The following is a 17,185-nucleotide window of genomic DNA, read 5'->3' as shown; positions in this document are numbered from 1 at the left end:
GGCCCGCTGCAGGGCCTGAGCCGGCAGGAGCAGAAGGGCTGCCTCTGCAGCCCTGTGTGCCGCGACCAGGCCGTGCTGGGCACCCGGCTGCCTGCCAGGTGGGGACCGCCTCACAGTTCCCTTCCTCCCCTGCCCCTCACAGGTGCCACCCCTGAGAAGCATCTTCCTCCCAAATTCTGTCCCAGCATCTGCTCCAGGGAGCCCAGCCTGAGACCCGCAGGTCAGCTGCTATCAGCATGTGACCTGATTTTTAGGACCTTTTTCTGATGTACTTACTTTTAACATTTCACTTTAGATTTAGTTTGTTGTAGTATAAATGATAAATGTTAAATATAGAAATGTGAGGCTCACTGGGGGATATTAAAAATACAAGATAAGGTTATCCTCTTCAAACTTCTCAAGTAAGTCCATAAGGACATGGGAATTTTTGTGAATCTTGGATCAACTCTATATGAATTTTGGAATCTCAGTGGGGACAACTAGAAAAGGGGCATGAGTAGTTTAAAAGGGAAAACAATAAAACACCTAAAAGCAGGAGTAGAATACTTCGCTGATTTTTCGGCCTAGTCTCCATATAAGCTGAGATTTGCTGTGGCACCAGATTTCCACGTGTAGACCTAGACACAAAACGTGCGTAATAAAGTAGACTTGACATTTTAACATGAAAAGGTTGTTTTTGATCTTAGAATACCAGTGACTCTTGACAGAGTAAGCTTGTAACTGGAATCAGATGTACAGTACGAGGAAGAAAGAACACATTTGGGGGCTGGTGTTGAGTGAGGACGATGAGGTATTGTGGGGAAATCACTGACCGTTTTATTTGGTGTATCTTAACCTTGCCCCTGGGGCAGGGTTCGGGGTGAGGTTGGTATGACAAGGGCTACCCTGACTTTGTACTGCTCTGATATTTGCAGTGTTCTTAGTTTAAAAAGTCAGGCTTTTTTTTTTTTTTTTTTTCCAACCCAGCTTTCTTAAATTTCAGAATATTTAAATAGATTTAATATTGATATGATTAGGACTGGTTTGTTCTTTCAGACTATCAACTCTTTTCATTGGAGCTGTTTGGGTTTGTAAGATTAATAGATAACTGGTGAATCTGTTTGTTTGTGTTTTTTTCTTATGGCTCTGTTAGTGGTTTCCCTGTTTATTGACACCTTAAAAGTCAAAGAATCTGAAGTTCAGACTAGAGCGGTGGGGAGTACTGGCTTGAGAATCCAGAGCTCTGGCCTGGGGTCCTGCCACCTCCTAGCATTGTGACCTTGATCAGCTCTGATTGCTTCTTTGAGTCTGTTTCTTCATCTGTAAAAGGAAGGGCCAGAACCATCTTTTAAGGTTAACCTCTAATCGTCTGTGACTGTAATTGGCTCTTACGAGCAAACACTTTTGGCACAAATGCCTGGTACGTAAAGTTTCCAGTTTACAAGTGGGTTATATACCGAAGATGTGTATGCTAACCTCTTAGATGTTTTATTCCATGGCAGTGGCGTTATGGAAGTGGACCACGTCTGCTTTGATTTACTATTAACAGTAGCTAACCAGGGCAGAGGACAGTGCCTGGCACGGGGTCGCTTCCTACTAAATATTTGTTAGATAAATATTAATGGTCACTAAATTTCTATAACTCTCATAAGTGTTTAAAAACTGTGTTAAAATATGTATGCATTTACAGTGACCAGGATAATATAAAACATGACTAAATGAAACAGGAGGAAATAAATTTTAGCCTAAAATCTAGTGTTTGAAGGAAAAAGTTGAAAGGAAACAAGATAGAATTTGTGGAGATACTACAGGGGGATTTGGGGCGAGTTTAGATGCTCGATGATGCTGGTATTTCCTTATTTCTAAATCCTTTCAAAACATGTAAGTCATCAATTCCTTAATTTACTCTCTCGTTTATTCATGCAAGACACTGATGGAGCTCTGCGCCTGCTCTGAAGCGGGCTCAGAGGCACCGTGGTGAGTGAAAGAGACGGCCTCTGTGCCCGGGAATCCTTCTCACCGGTACAGGGAGAGAGTCCCAGAAAAGACACAGCCGTGGAGCGTCGCCTCTGAGTGAGAGTTAAGACGGGGAAGGCCTGGAAATGGGCGAACCTGAACCTCGCCTGGGAGTTCCCTAGTGTGTCTTCTGTGGCTGGAAAAGAACTTGACGAAGAGGAGCTTTCCGGGAAGAAGCAGCAGCAAGTGCACAGATGTTCGGGAGTGGAAAGGGGGCTGGCACGTCCAAGAAAGGCGGACGGAGTCTGTGTGGCTGTCCCCACGGGGGTGAAGGGGGAGTTTTGTAAGAGGCAAACGAGCAGAGAGATGTGGTTCTGCCATAGTAAGGATTCCTCCGCTTCAGGCTGCCTTTGCTCTCAGGATGGCAGCGTAGTCAGAGGGACAGTTTTAGACTCAACTGCCGTGTGAAGAACAGATGGGGAGTGACATAAGTATTGGGAGGTACGGGAGTCCAGTTTAGACTATGAAAATAGTGGTCCAGGTAAGAGAGGACGGTGATGATTATTGGAAGAGGAAATAGAGATGAGTGAGTGGATTTGAAATGACCTTGAGAGTTAAAGTCTATAGCAGCTGAATGTGAAAGATGAGGGATAAGGCATTAGAATTATTCCCAGGTTTCTGGTGCGTGGGTACGTGGAGTTGCCACTTACTAAGGTGGGCAGCGCTGGTGGAGAATGGAGGTTGGAGGAAGATCCTGAGTCTAGTTGTGGATCTGCTGGGTTTGAGACATAGGAGAAGATGTGAACTGGATACAGAGAGAGATAGGCCTGGAGTTCAGAGAAGAAGTCTGGGCTGGAGATGAACGTTGTGAGTGACTGGCCTATGGAGGTTTGAAGAAAGAAGGGTTGATAACATCCCCATCCTATGCTTATGTGTCATAATTGAATGTACTTTTTTAAGGTACCCAGTTGAAATGATAAGGTGAGGTAAAGATAAAAATGGGGAAAGTCAAGGGACTTCCCTGGTGGGGCAGTGGTTAAAGCTCTGTGCTCCCGATGCAGGGGGCTCGGGTTCCATCCCTGGTCGGGGAACTGGATCCCACATGTGTGCCACAGCTAGAGAGCCCGCGTGCCGCAACTAAGACCCAGCACAACCAAATAAATAAGTAAATAAATTTTTAAAAATGAGTTTAAAAAAATGGGGAAAGTTGAACATTTTTTTCAGTTGCTGGTAGAAATTAGAAGAGAAGAAAAGGAAGTAAATAGAGCATCTAGATGGGTCTGAGAAAGCTTACACAATCTAAGGTAGAATTGACTGAATTGTGAGTCTGGGAAATTAAAGTGATAATTTCCCTTTAGGGAAAAACTAAGTGAGTGACAGCGAATGGAGTGTAGGTTTAAATAGGGGTGCTGTCAGGTGGCACTGCCAGTCTGCAGTGCCCTGATTCCTGTCACGTGGGGCGATAGTACGTACCATCCAAGGCAGAGGAAAGGCAGATTGAAATTATATTAGGAAACATTTGCCAAGCGGTTGCTGAGTCGTTAGTTTCTTAAAACTTGGGGATTCGTTCTTGTTAGACATCGTTATATTTCACATTTGGACATACCTATTTGAATGTATGGCATAAAATATTTTCAGGATCAGGGATGGTGTCATGGTTGCATAAAATATTAAGTCCCATAGCTTAGGTTATAAATATTAGAGATGATTTATGCTTCCGAAGTTCAGACTTAATCCATATGCGTGACCTACATCGTCCTTAAATGTGCCTTAGCCTACGGAGAGCTCTACAATGCCGTTGAAGATGCAGGATGCACTGAATCTCCTGCAGACTTTGACAACCCATTCTTCCTGTTCCAGATGCCGTTTACCTCCCAACAACATTTATTTTTCGGAGCCATTAAAATAATTCAGTGTTTCCTAGTTTTGCACCAGAAATACTTGTTTAAAAACCTCCACATTTTGATGTGATGTACATAGACAATCCTTAAAGTATGTCTGTAATGTTTTGTATTGGGAAGTACTGACTTAACACAATATTGGATAGCTGAAGTTCTTTATCTGTGGATCCATAATCCTGAGGCGTTATAAGTTGTATTTTGCAGTAGCTTCATACACTTAGAAATAATAGCCATTACCACTTGTCACATTAACCACTTGTGTTAAATAGATTTGCCCCCATTTTGCAGGCTGGGAAATTGAGGCTTAGAGCAGTGAGAAGTTAAGTAACTTGCCCAAGACCACATATTTGTAGGTATGGAGCTGAGCTTCAAACCCGGGTCTCCCTAAATTCAGGGAACATTTTACATTTTGGTAATTCTTGCCCAATTCCCTTCTGAAAAGGGAGTGACCAGGCATTCACTGACGGTCCAGTGGTTAGGACTCGGCACTTTCACGGCCAGGGCCCAGGTTCAATCCCTAATTGCGGGGAACTAAGATCCCACGAGCCGCCAGGCGCGGCACCAAAAAGGTGGCGGGGGAGTGGGGCCGAGTGACCATTTCCCCTCACCTTCAGCCTCAACAACATCTGTATTTCGCCAGATGCTAAGTGAAAAGTGTTTTTAATTCACAGGTAACTAGTGAGATTGAATGTTTGGCTTTTTGTACTAGCTATTTTTGTTTCTCTTTCTGGAAATTTCCTTTGCCTTTTTTCCTTTGAGTTTGTCTTTCTAACTGTTACGTAGGTCAAGTAACATAGTTTAAGTTTTGATACCTTTAGAAGGCCTGCAAAGTAACATGTTGGTTGTGCTGTGTCCGTTTTACCCAGCTTTTCTTGTGAGCACTAATAGTCATAATGATTTTGAACTAAGCGTCTCCGTAAGCACACACAGACCATGTAATATGAGTGTGTTTCCACACAGAGAAACCCTCTCTGGATTAGAGTGGTACCTCCTGAGGCCTGCAGACTATTTCTGTCGTGCGGCAGGCATCCTATCCCACCCCCGCTCCCACCCCAACGCAGGATGTTGAAAAAGGATTAATTAGTTCCCTTTATTTCTTCTTCAGGTTTGCCTGCAATGAGATTTCATTCTCTGCCTTTAAAGGACGTCCTTTCTGAACTGCTGTGAATAGATTTGGAATGATACTGTATATTTTCATCTAATGGAGAAGTAGCTGTACCTTGAATAAGGATTGCTGCACTGGACGACTTCAGAATATTACTCAACAATGTCATCCAACAGGAGTCAGAATCCCCATGGACTGAAGCAGATTGGCCTTGACCAGATCTGGGACGACCTCAGAGCTGGAATCCAGCAAGTGTATACCAGACAAAGTATGGCGAAATCCAGATACATGGAACTCTACACGTATCCTCCTGCGTGAGCTGTGATTGCTTTGCTTAGGATTTTGATTATTTACTGGTCTGATCTGTGAGTTGTTAGAAATTTTACGTCACGTCTTCTCTTCCAGTTCATCCTGTAATATAGGACTCGTCTTTTGCTTTAAAAGTTAACTCATTTACTCTTCTTTGTTTTGAGCAGAGGTGAAATTGGCTACTTGGTAGTCTAAAGCAGTGCTGTTCAGGACAGCAGCCTGTAGCGGCACTTGGCTGTTTACATTTGAAATCATTAGTCGTGGTAGCCGTGTTTTCAAGTGCTCAGTAGGTAATAGACTACTTTGATCATTGCAGGAAGTTCTGCTGGACAACGCTGGTTAAAGCCGGGGAGCATTGGTTTCTATGTTGTGCGGGGCTGCCTTCATGCTGTGGGGGCAGAGTGGAATAGCTTGCATCAGAAACGGTCTGATCCACAAAGCTGTGTGTTTACTGTCGGGTCCTTTATGGGACAGGTTTGCTGACTCCCGTCTAAAGGGTCACCACATAGAGCAAAAGTTGTGCTGCTATGGCCTTGTTTTACAAATAATGTGTTCAAGTGTTGCACTCACTGTTATGTGGTCCGCGATGGGTGCAGGGGACCGCTGTGTGCTACGAAGGATATGTTGTCTTTTGTATACAGTCGGTCCTCCTGACCCGCAGATGCGGAACTCCACCTGTGTGAGCCACTTTACGTAAGGAACTTGAGCATCCGCGGGTTTTGGTGTTGTTGGCGCGGAGGGTTCCTGGAACCTGTCCCCCACAGGTATCGAGGGACGCCTGTACTCCAAGACATACTATTTAACATGTAGAGTTTCTTGATTCCGTTCAAATACAAGAAGTGGCAGTTTAAGCTAACTCACCAAAGAGCAGGTTGCCAGTTCAGTGGAGATTTAAGTAAATCTTTAATATGTATCAGTGATTGTCAAACTTGGTTATGCGATATTCCAGTATGCCCTCAACTATGCTAATGTTTGATAATCTGAAAAAATTAACATTAATTTAAATAGATATGAAACTATATGTCTATCTCTACATTTAAACCTTACTGTAGGTATGTACAGATATTCATAAATGTGTATATACTTACACTGTAGAATACTTTTAAAAAAACAGCTTTAGGGGCTTCCCTGGTGGCGCAGTAGTTGAGAATCTGCCTGCCAATGCAGGGGACACGGGTTCGAGCCCCGGTCCAGGAAGATCCCACATGCCGCGGAGCAACTAGGCCCGTGAGCCACAACTACTGAGCCTGCGCGTCTGGAGCCTGTGCTCCGCAACAAGAGAGGCCACGATAGTGAGAGGCCCGCGCACCACGATGAAGAGTGGCCCCCGCTTGCCACAACTGGAGGAATCCCTCGCACAGAAACGAAGACCCAACATAGCCAAAAATAAATAAATAAATAAATAAAATTAACAGATTTTTAAAAATATATATATATTTTTAAAAAAAACAGCTTTAGTGAAATATAATTCACATACCAAAAAAACTCACCCCTTTTTAAGTGTACAATGCAGCAGTTTTTAGTATAGTCCCATGTTGTGCAAGTGTAACCGCTGTCTAAATTTAGAGTATTTTCATCACCGTCCTGCCCCCCCCCCCCCAAAGAAACTCTGTACCCATATTAGCAGTCACTTCCCATTCTGTCCTCCCCCAGGTCCTGGCAACTGCTAACCTACTTTCTGTCTCTGTGAATTTGCCTGTTCTGGACATTTCACATAAATGGAATCACACAGTGTCTGGCTTTTGTGATTGGCTTCTTTCGCTTAGCATAATGTCTTCAGGCTTCATCCTTGTAGCACGTGTCAGCACATCATTCCTTTTTACGTCTGAGTTGAATGCATATTCCATATTTTGTTTATCCATCAGTAATGGATATCTGGGTTGTTTCTACTTTTTGGCTATTATGAATATTGTATATGAGTTTCTGTGTGGACATGTGTTTTTAATTCTCTTAGATATATATGCAGGAGTGGAACTGCTGGGTCGTGATATGTAGAAAACTTTTAAGGACAGTAGAATCTTTGCAAATGAGAGGATGTTGACCCCCTCAAGAGGGTTGTGGCTTGCTAGGTATGATGGTTGTTGTTGTAGTTGTTTTTTAAATTCTTGTAAGAGATATAAAGCTGGTGATTCCAGTTGTGAGACGATAAGGCACTTAGTTGGATTCCTGGTGTGCAAACAACAGGGGAGCACTAGTGTAGACATCATGGAAATTTAGCTGCTGGTTTGTCTCTGGGGAATTTATTAGTTGTAATTTTTGACCAACTCAGGTTGGTCCTTAGCCCAATCAAATGTTTTGCTCTTAGAACTCTGAGAAAGTAGAGACTTGTCTGCTTGCTGCAATTACTAAATTCTTTTATTCTACAAATAATTATCATTTTTAGTTCTGATACCTTCAATTTTAATTTTTTTTAGGAATACTACTCTTAAATTGAGTATTATCCTTCCAGTTTTGTCTGAGAAAATAATAACTGCATATATTTAATAAGAGTGGAGAGTCTGAACTGAGTCTACACAAGCATCTGACTTTAATTCTTTAGATATTATGAAATAATATCTATGAAATCATAGCTACCATTTGAGTCCTGTGTGTCAGACATTGTGCTAAGAACCCTCTACATGTTATTTAAGGCTTATATCACCCACGGGGGTTGGTGGTAGTAGCCCTCCTCTAGTGCTGTCAGAAACCTGATCTCCAAAACGCAAGTAACTTGCCTAGTTGTTATAGCAACCATTGGGCAGTGATGATGCCTGTCTAAAATTCTTAGTAGCCTGAATCTAGAAACTGCCTTTATCCACTCACTATATGGCCTTCAGATTTTGTATGTGAATGAATCACTGTTCGCAAAGTATTTTCTATATTTTTCTTACGAAGTTCCAAAGAAGAGGCTTTGATCAACTCTTAATTATTAACTTTTAGGATACAGATGAAACAGAATGTCTATTTGTATTTATTAATTTAATTACAGAAAATCATAAAATTTTATTCCCCCCTTTACCTGCATTTTTAACATCAGTGTTATTTTCCTAAGTAGAAGACGTTGAGTCATCTGACACAGTTTTCTAGAACACATCTACACTTCCATTTCAGTTATTTAACATACAGTATTTTTGGAAACTGTGTGTCGCCCTACCGCAGTTTTATCCCAGCCTCAGTTTACATAACACTATTTTTAAAAGTTTTCTCTTTCGGGTGTATGTTCAGCCTCCCATGTAGCCGCTTAACTGCATCGCCCTTTAAAATAATCTCCCCCAGGCTGGTCTCCAGTGACAGATGATTTAACACTTTGGATTGTGAGGTTGTGTTTCAGACTGGGAGGTACTGTCGGTCCCAGGAAGGAGCAGACTGTGCATCTCCCTGCTGTAGTGTCACCCTTCAAAGTCCTGGCCTTATTAGCAGGAGCTGGTGAGGGAGAGTGGGTCAGAACCGGAGGAGAGGGAAAGTGCCTGAGAGAAAAATGAGGGATCCTTTCCCCATAACTGTAGCCAGTAGCTAAATAGCTAGATTTTTAACCCTTCGTTCATCCTGGAGAACCACGTGACATGTTTTCTAGAGAAAAATAACCTACTTCTGGATGTGAAACAGATACTCTTTGAGCTTTTAGGAGCCTCTGGCATTTATTGGTGCTATAACAAGAAGGTGGGTTATTATACAGCATAAACATTTTTCTTGATTTTTCAACTCAAAATGGCAAAGGAAAGAGAAGGGAACTTGGGGAAAGAAGAAAAAAAAAAAGTCCCAGAGCATCTACAGTCAGAAAGATCTAGTTCAATTAACTTTGTTTCTGGCCATTTCACAAACGTTTCCTTTTTCTTCTAAAGTTTAGCCTGAAGCTCTTGCTCCCCGCTGTATGTCTGTGCAGCACTTATATTCAGTTCTGATTTTCTATGACGCCTTAGGTACGTAGAGTTACAATGCAGCAACTTTTTTTTCTTTTTCTATTTTCTTTTTTTTGCAGTAAAATATAGGAGTACATTCTCTGCCGGTGGGTAAATAATACTATGTTTCCTTTCTCTTGAACTTGAAATGGGTAATGAAGTTTCCTTTTCAGTTTCTTGACACCAGTATGTTCCCGGTGCCATGCCCAGCTCAGAGAGCAGGCCTGGGTCCTGACTCGCAGGCAGATGTTGGTGAAGGGAGTGCAGCGTGACGAGGGGACCCCTGTGGCATAACCGAGAGCAGCCGGTCTGGTCTAGTCTAGTCTAGACATCAGGCCATCTGGTTAAGTTTGTTGGTTTTGCTAGGCCCCAGGTCCACCTGCTTCTCACTTCCAGGTCAAAATTCTTTTGTTCTGAAGTCGTTATTCACCTCAAATCATAATTGTAGTTTCCCTTGGAGTCAGTTTAAACTTCCATGTTGATGTCTTTCTCTTTTTTTCTCTCTGCCTGCGTTAGCTCTCAGAAACTTAAACGTGGCTGTTCCTCTCCCTGTAGCGCTGTGAGCTGAATTAGTCTATTCTGTTTTCTTAGCCAAGTTCTTTTTCCCGGACCAGTACACTAAGGATCACATTCCTGTTTCCTAGCCTTGACTGCACCTCTCAGTAAGTCGTAACACAGGTGCATTCAGAATTCAGTTAACCTCTGTCCCAATACTCTGTGACAAAGTCCACCATCACCGGGGCTGGGGCACTTTTTCACCCAGGCGAGTCTGCTGGGCCCCTGGCAGCCTGCAACGTAGGCCTCGCAGGGTTGACAGGCCAGGAGGTGCCGGGCCTGCTGCAGCTCACCCCCTGCCGGCTGGGCCGTCGTGTCACTGCCGCCGTCACTATGCTCAGGTCGCCGGCTCCGCTGCAGGAGCTGTGGGTGCGGGGCCACTATTCCAGGGGGCGGCCTTTCTTCTTGGCCCGCCTGCTGCAGAGTTCTCTTTCCTTTATAGAAACTCAGTCTTGCAGAAAAGCGAATCAAACAAAGAGTCACAAATTGTTTTCACAGTAGATGAATGATGGTCCGTGTCCATGCAGTGAAGGTATTTGGACATTTTTCATCTTGTACACTTTTTATTCAGGAGTCTTACATTCATCTGATTTTGCTCACCTAATGAGCATGGCTTACAGCAAATAAACCTAAATGTACAGAAGTATTTTTTCCAAATGTATGCCACTGTTCATACATATATATATATATGTCTGTACTTTTAGAGTATGGTTCTGAAGGATGTAACTGGTTCACAGAAGGAGGAAATGCAAATGGTCAGTAAGCATATAGGAAAATTTTCAGCCTCTTAATTATTAAAGAAATGAAGAATTAAAAAAATTTTAAACTTATCATGTTGAAAGCATTTTTACAGAAATGGTCGTAGCCAGTGTTGGCCAGAGTGGAGGGGGCTGGAACCCCTGCAGTCAGGTTGGGAGTGTTAGTCTGCTATGAGCTTTCTGGAGAAATTTAGAAATATAAAGACATAAAAATGTGCTTTGGTCCGGTGATTTTTTTAACTTTTAACTCTGTCCTAAGGAAATAGTTGTGTCCAAATTGTATGTGCAAGGCTGTTCGGAATACTTCAATAATAGGAAACAACGGAAAACAACCTCAACCGTCAACATTAAGGACTTGGTATAAAATAGCCATAAACAGCCATTAAAAATTCCTTGAAGACTATTCACTGACATGTAATAATGTTCGTAGTAACGGGGAAAGCAGGGTAGGAAGCGGTCTGTGTGCTGTGAACCCTCACGGCATCCTCTCTGCTTTTGAAAAGCTTTCCGTAGTATTGAAAGCGGCTATCCGTATGTATTGGGCTTATGGATGATTTAAAACAAAAAAACTTATCTGTGCTTTCTAGATTTTCAGTATAGAACATGCATTTTAAAATACAGTTATTTAGTTTTTGCTGGTTTTCCTTATGCAAATATAGGTCCTAGTTATTATACTTACTTGCAAAATTCTACCTTTCATTACTGACATCGTACTATTAAAATAGTTTATGGGATTGAGAAATTGTATCTACCTTTGAGAGAGAACCCACAGAAATAATTATATTGCATAGTTGTCTCTAGAAGCAACTTTTTTGGTTTATTAGTATAAATATGGTATGTTCAGCTTTTTTCTTCTAAATCTGATTCATAGTGTATATACTTAGAGCACGCTGAGCATTGTTAAAACAAATTTTTTTTATCACTATATTTTTCTTCCCTCTCTTTGTTTGCCAAGTGCTATTTAAATTTATTTATTTATTTTTATTTATGGCTGTGTCGGGTCTTCTTTTCTGTGCGAGGGCTTTCTCTAATTGCGGCGAGCGGGGGCCACTCTTCATCGCGGTGCGCGGGCCTCTCACTGTCGCGGCCTCTCTTGTTGCGGAGCACAGGCTCCAGACGCGCAGGCTCAGTAGTTGTGGCTCACGGGCCCAGTCGCTCCGCGGCATGCGGGATCCTCCCGGACCAGGGCTCGAACCCGTGTCCCCTGCATCGGCAGGCAGATTCTCAACCACTGCGCCGCCAGGGAAAACCCCTAAAACAAATTTTATAGTTAATCATAGTCCATTGCATGGAGTCTCTGCCTTGGAAATAAATGTGAACGTATTTGCTTCTTGTGGGATTTTCCTTTTCAAAGCTGTACCCGCCACAGCCTAGAGAGAACTTGATCCTCTTTAAAAGTTCACAGACGACAGTGCGGGCTGGGGGGCAGGCGGAACGTTTGCTGACACGAAGATGGGAAGCATTTTCAACACAACTTTTAGTGCAGAGCCTTTCCACATGATTTTAATACAAGCAGTTGCTTAAATTTCCACTAAGTTCAGTTGGATAAGAAGTGGTAGTAGAAAGTGGTTCTGTTCTGTTTAGTTTTGCTTCTTTAATTGACTTTTCTTTTAGAAAATGAAAATGGCTTGAGTTTGGTAGTAACTAAAAGTCACAAATTGATTCCCCAGATGTGTTGACTTTATGTAGACGGCCTGGTGCTGTGTGGTAACAGACAGTGGGGGCATCTGCCTTATCCTAAAGCATTTTCAGGCTCCCTTGGCCGCACAGCTGGGACAGCGTGTCATCACACGCGGCACCTGGGATGACAGCGGCGGGGCGGGCACCCAGGAGATGACTGCATGTCACCCGACCCCTTTCGCGGTGACTTGTCCCAACCAATCATGCAAAAAGTGTGTTTTGGCAAATGATGGAGCAGTTCTAGGATACGGAGGAGTCGTAGGCCCGTTTCGGAGGCAGAACCAGGCTCGGCTCTTGAACGCCAAGTGCCGCCAGGCCACCGTGCCATCCTGGCCGCCTGCAGACAGAGACCCCAGGTGTCTGCCTAGGGTCCCACTTACTGCCCGCCTCTGCCCGTGTTGCCAAAGGAACTCTTCCAGGGAACCTTTTGAAAACAAGCTCAAAGTTTTAAAAGTCAGATAACGTGGGTTTGTCAGGCTCTCGCTGACCTAGTGTAAAACAACCAACCCAGTGACTGCTGAAGGAAACTTCTATTTAATTGCCTGTTAGGTTTTTAGTTTACTTTTACCTCTTGGGGTTTTTTTTCCCTTATTTCCTCTTAATTGCCATATTTAACTTTTCTTCGTATTCTATTTTGTTTTTGCTTTAAAAATCATTGTAGACCTGACCATTTTACTTTTAAATCTGAGTCATATTTACTGAGTTTTTACAGTCATCACTTAAGAATCAGTGACTTGCTGACACACAGCTGCCCATGTTGGAAGGGCGGGTGGTACAGGTGGACTTGGAGGGTGGCGGGGGGCTGCAGGAGGAGCCCCCGCTTCAGCCAGAAGCCTGAGGTCAGTGGTTTCCCGCAGTGGAATGAACCACCCCCAGCAATCGCGGGCCACGCCCCTTCCAGAGCCCTCTCAGGCCTGGATGGTCCTCCCCGTCCAGGTGACACGCGGGACGTACCAGTGATGTGTGTGGAGGGCCGGTCCCCTGCACAGACGACTTCTCCCTGCAGATTCTTTTTTTTTTTTTAATTAAAAAAATTTTTTTTAATTTTTTTTTTTTTTTTGGTTGCGTTGGGTCTTCGTTGCTGCATGCGGGCTTTCTCTAGTTGCGGTGAGCGGGGGCTACTCTTCATTGCAGTGCGCGGGCTTCTCATCACGGTGGCTTCTCTTGTTGCGGAGCACGGGCTCTCGGCGCCGGGGCTCAGTAGTTGCGGCACGCAGGCTCAGTAGTTGTGACTCGCGGGCTCTAGAGCACAGGCTCAGTAGTTGTGGCTCGCAGGCTCTAGAGCACAGGCTCAGTAGTTTTGGCGCACGGGCTTCGTTGCTCCGCGGCATGTGGGATCTTCCCAGACCAGGGCTCGAACCCGTGTCCCCTGCATTGGCAGGCAGATTCTCAACCACTGCGCCATCAGGGAAGTCCCCTCCCTGCAGCTTCTGATGCACATTAGGACTCTGCTTTTTCCTTTTCTGATAACATTTCCCCACACAGTTGATTTAAAGCCAAGAAAAAACACTACAAAGTGAAGGTTGCACGTCATTAAAGCTCCGTGGGTCTGTCTGGGTGGGAGGCCGTGGGTCTCGCCTTTCTGCTGATGCAGCCTGGGCTCAGAGCGCAGCTGGTGCCGTTCTTTTGTGAAAGGCGTTCACGACTCCCTCAGAAGCATCCACCGGTTGGTATCTTCCCGATAAACTTTGTGTCTGTTTCCTCTTCAGGAAAACAGCCAGCATGGGCCCCCAGGCCAGCATCTTCTATGAGGACTAGCCGGGCTTCGGGCTGAAGTCTTCCACAGTCAGACACAGCTACCCATTTGGGGGCTTTTTAATAATTTTTGTTTTTTAGACAAACAATCCTGTGGTAACATCCAGAAGCTTAAAAGGACACACAGTGAAAAGTACGAGTTCTTTCATCCGCGTGTCGTTCACGTCTCTCACCCCCCGGCCAGTCCCTGCAGTGCTGTCTTGGGTACATCTGTCTGAGTGTTATCTACACACACATACATCGTACAGAAAACGAGTGTTTGTGTGTAACTTAGAAATAACCTTTAACACCATTTCCCGAGTGTAAGTAAACATGTACCTGTGATGGTTCCCTGGTCATCAGTCTTTGCAGAGCACTTGCTCTGAATCCTCCCCGTGAGTGTGAGAAATGGTCCCGTCGTGATACCATTTTTAGCTTATATCTGAGCACTTGTAATTGTTCTTGTGTGCTCTGGAAACAGACGTCTTTGTTAGAGACAATAGGAAAATTCATTTTTCCTTGATTCCTTTGATAATATTTGTACTTTAGTCAGGAGTAGGAATTGCCTTAACAGTTAGTTCTGTTAATTAAATGCTATTAGAAATGTGGAAGATAAATACTCTGAAACTGGAATTAATTTTGGCAGGTAGCCCTCCAGATGTGAAATATGTTCATTTCTAATAATGCATGGTTATTTGTTTAAGTAAATTTTAGGATTCTGACTTAGACACTATAATTTTGTATCCTGTCTTTTTAAAATAAATTTATTTATTTATTTATTTTTGGCTGCATTGGGTCTTCGTTGCTGTGCACGGGCTTTCTCTAGTTGCGGCGAGCGGGGGCTACTCTTCGTTGTGGTGCGCGGGCTTCTCATTGCGGTGGCTTCTCTTGTTGCGGAGCACGGGCTCTAGGTGCGTGGGCATCAGTAGTTGTGGCACACGAGCTCAGTAGTTGTGGCTCGCGGGCTCTAGAGTGCAGTCTCAGTAGTTGTGGCTCGCGGGCTTAGTTGCTCCACGGCATGTGGGATCTTCCTGGGCCAGGGCTCGAACCTGTGTCCCCTGCATTGGCAAGCGGATTCTTCACCACTGAGCCACCAGGGAAGTCCTGTATCCTATCTTATTTTTGTGTTCTGTAAATATTATTTGTGCTTGTATTTTTTATTTTTCTATTACGTTTCAGGTCTTCTCATAAGCTATCTCAAATCCCTAATGAAGTGGAGGGGGATGTGTGTGTGTGATGGAATATTTGATGGTCTCGTTCCATGAATTAGGAAGTATATTATGATGGGCAGTACCGAGGGGGTGCTCAGAGGAGGAGGGAGAAGGATTTTGACGCTTCCAAGGTTGGAAAGTTTCAAGAACTAGTAGAGGTTAAGTGGGCCTCAGAGGGTGAGTATAGATAAGGAGAAACAAAGGGGTGAAATTCTTGCAGAGTTTTGCTGGAGGGAGAAAGATGAACGTGAGAGTGGGAAGTAGCACTTTGAGAGAGCACGATGCTGGTCAGCTTGAATAGATGCTGTAAGAATGGCTACACAAGTTAGTTTAACTGACTTTGATAAGGAATGACTCCAGATTATGGTGAACCTTGAAAACCAGGTAAATGAGTTTGTTTGTTTGTTTTAAAGTGTTGTAGGTCCATAGAGATGGATATATGACTTGATAATTAATGACTTTAGGAGGATGAATCTGGAAACCAAATGGGATTAAAACAGGAAAGAGATCAAAAGCACAGAAAGACCAACTTGGTTTTAGTAATCCAAGTGTGATGTTGTGTAAGTTCTGAACTAGGGTAGAAACAGGAAACAAAAGGAGCAAATTTCTGGGCTTCTGGTTGAAGGTGAAATTTATGTTTTGACTTTCTCATTTGTGACATCACTAAAATGATAGTAAAATAATTTTTAAATCAGTGAAGACAAAGAATGGAAGAAAACAGACATCATAGATAAGAATTTAACAATTTTTTTTTGGAGAATGAAAAGCAGATAGAGTCACAGTACTGATCACCAGGGTACAGGAAGCCTCGCTTTAGAGGGTACATCCCCAGAGGAGGATGCTGGCGAGAGCACCACTGGCCCTGCAGGACTGGAGAAGCTTGGGGCCTGAAGGCTCCGGTTTGGCAGAAGGTGGAGGCGTGAGACTGGGCAGTGCTCGGGAGGTGAGGGATGGATTCAAAATCCGTGAAATTAAAAGCCCTTCATTTCCCTCTACTCAGGTATAGAACACATGGTAGTCAAGAGTCTGCATCCCAAGCAGAAGACTTGTTGCCTCTATTTAGAACACATTGAGTGGGACTGCTGCAGAAACTTGGGAACAGGAGGCCTCGCAGAGGTTGTCACGAATAGGAAGCAACAACAGTGGCTGTGATAGAAAGTTAGCCTTTAGCGTGATTGGTCCCTAATTCCATATATTCAGAATACTGGTGGGGATGCTAGAGACAGAACAGTGCTCTGGAAAAATTGAACAGCCCTGAAAAATAAATGCATTTATTGACATGAAAGGTGAGCCATTCAGAACTGTGGCCCACCAGCCTCACTCAGGCCAGTGGTGTTTCCAGTTTTTTAGTACCTTATCGTTATGAGTACTAAGGATTAATAGTATGAAAGAACAGAATACACACACAAAGAATAAAAGGGAACAGGAAGAAACTGGTAATACAGGGAAAAGAAGAATATGTTTTAAAAAAGTAACATTGTCAGATATGAGAAGCTTCTCATTATGACAGTAAGTTAGGAACAGGATGCTATGAGAAAAGAACTCACAATTTGAAATAACTGAGATTTTAAAAAAGAAGAACAATTGAAGACGTAGAAGGACAGTAAAAAGTAAAATAAAAGGGCAAGTAGCTTTGGAGACAGAAGTCACCCAGGAGGCCTGATATCTGACTGTTAGGAATTCTAGAGGAAAACGGGGGAAGAAGATTTTTTTGAATTTATAATATTTTTAATAGAGAGTGGAAAGTAACTTCCCAGAACTGAAGGTGCTATATCTCTAGTGCCCAAGATAATAAAGGAAGAAAAGATCGATCACACGATTTCTGTGCACAGAGAATTAAGAGATACCCAGCAACGTGTGGACTGAATTTGAAAACAGGATGCAGTTCCTGGATTAGTGTCGCCCAGTGGGTCTGGAGAGCAGTCTGTCTAAACTGAAGCTAGAAGACCGGGGAGCTGTTGCAGTTGCTGCCGGAATTACGACCATGAGTGTGTTGAGTGGAACCCAGCCTTCAGTTACCAAGAGTAGCATGTAAGGCGTATCAGAAGCCCTAAGCCTGTCATTATGAAGAGGCTCAGTTAAGGAAAATGAACATAATTTAGCAGCCTCAAATATTGAA

General features: G+C 43.5%; 1 protein-coding gene across 4 annotated transcripts in view; it reads left to right on the top strand.

The window, feature by feature from the left end:
* CUL1 (cullin 1) overlaps positions 1-17,185 on the top strand; it is a 110,658-nt gene that overhangs the window by 35,753 nt on the left and 57,720 nt on the right. For all 4 annotated transcript variants that reach the window (XM_059933151.1, XM_059933148.1, XM_059933147.1 and 1 more), the window contains exon 2: positions 4,942-5,243. In XM_059933151.1, coding sequence (XP_059789134.1) covers positions 5,104-5,243 — 140 coding nt within the window. In that variant the 5' untranslated portion in view covers positions 4,942-5,103. The remainder of the gene's footprint in view (positions 1-4,941; positions 5,244-17,185) is intronic.

Source organism: Balaenoptera ricei, chromosome 9 (genome assembly GCF_028023285.1).
Source record: "Balaenoptera ricei isolate mBalRic1 chromosome 9, mBalRic1.hap2, whole genome shotgun sequence".
Lineage (NCBI taxonomy): Eukaryota > Metazoa > Chordata > Mammalia > Artiodactyla > Balaenopteridae > Balaenoptera > Balaenoptera ricei.
Note: the sequence above shows the minus strand (reverse complement) of the source record. Positions and strands in the feature narration are given on the sequence as shown.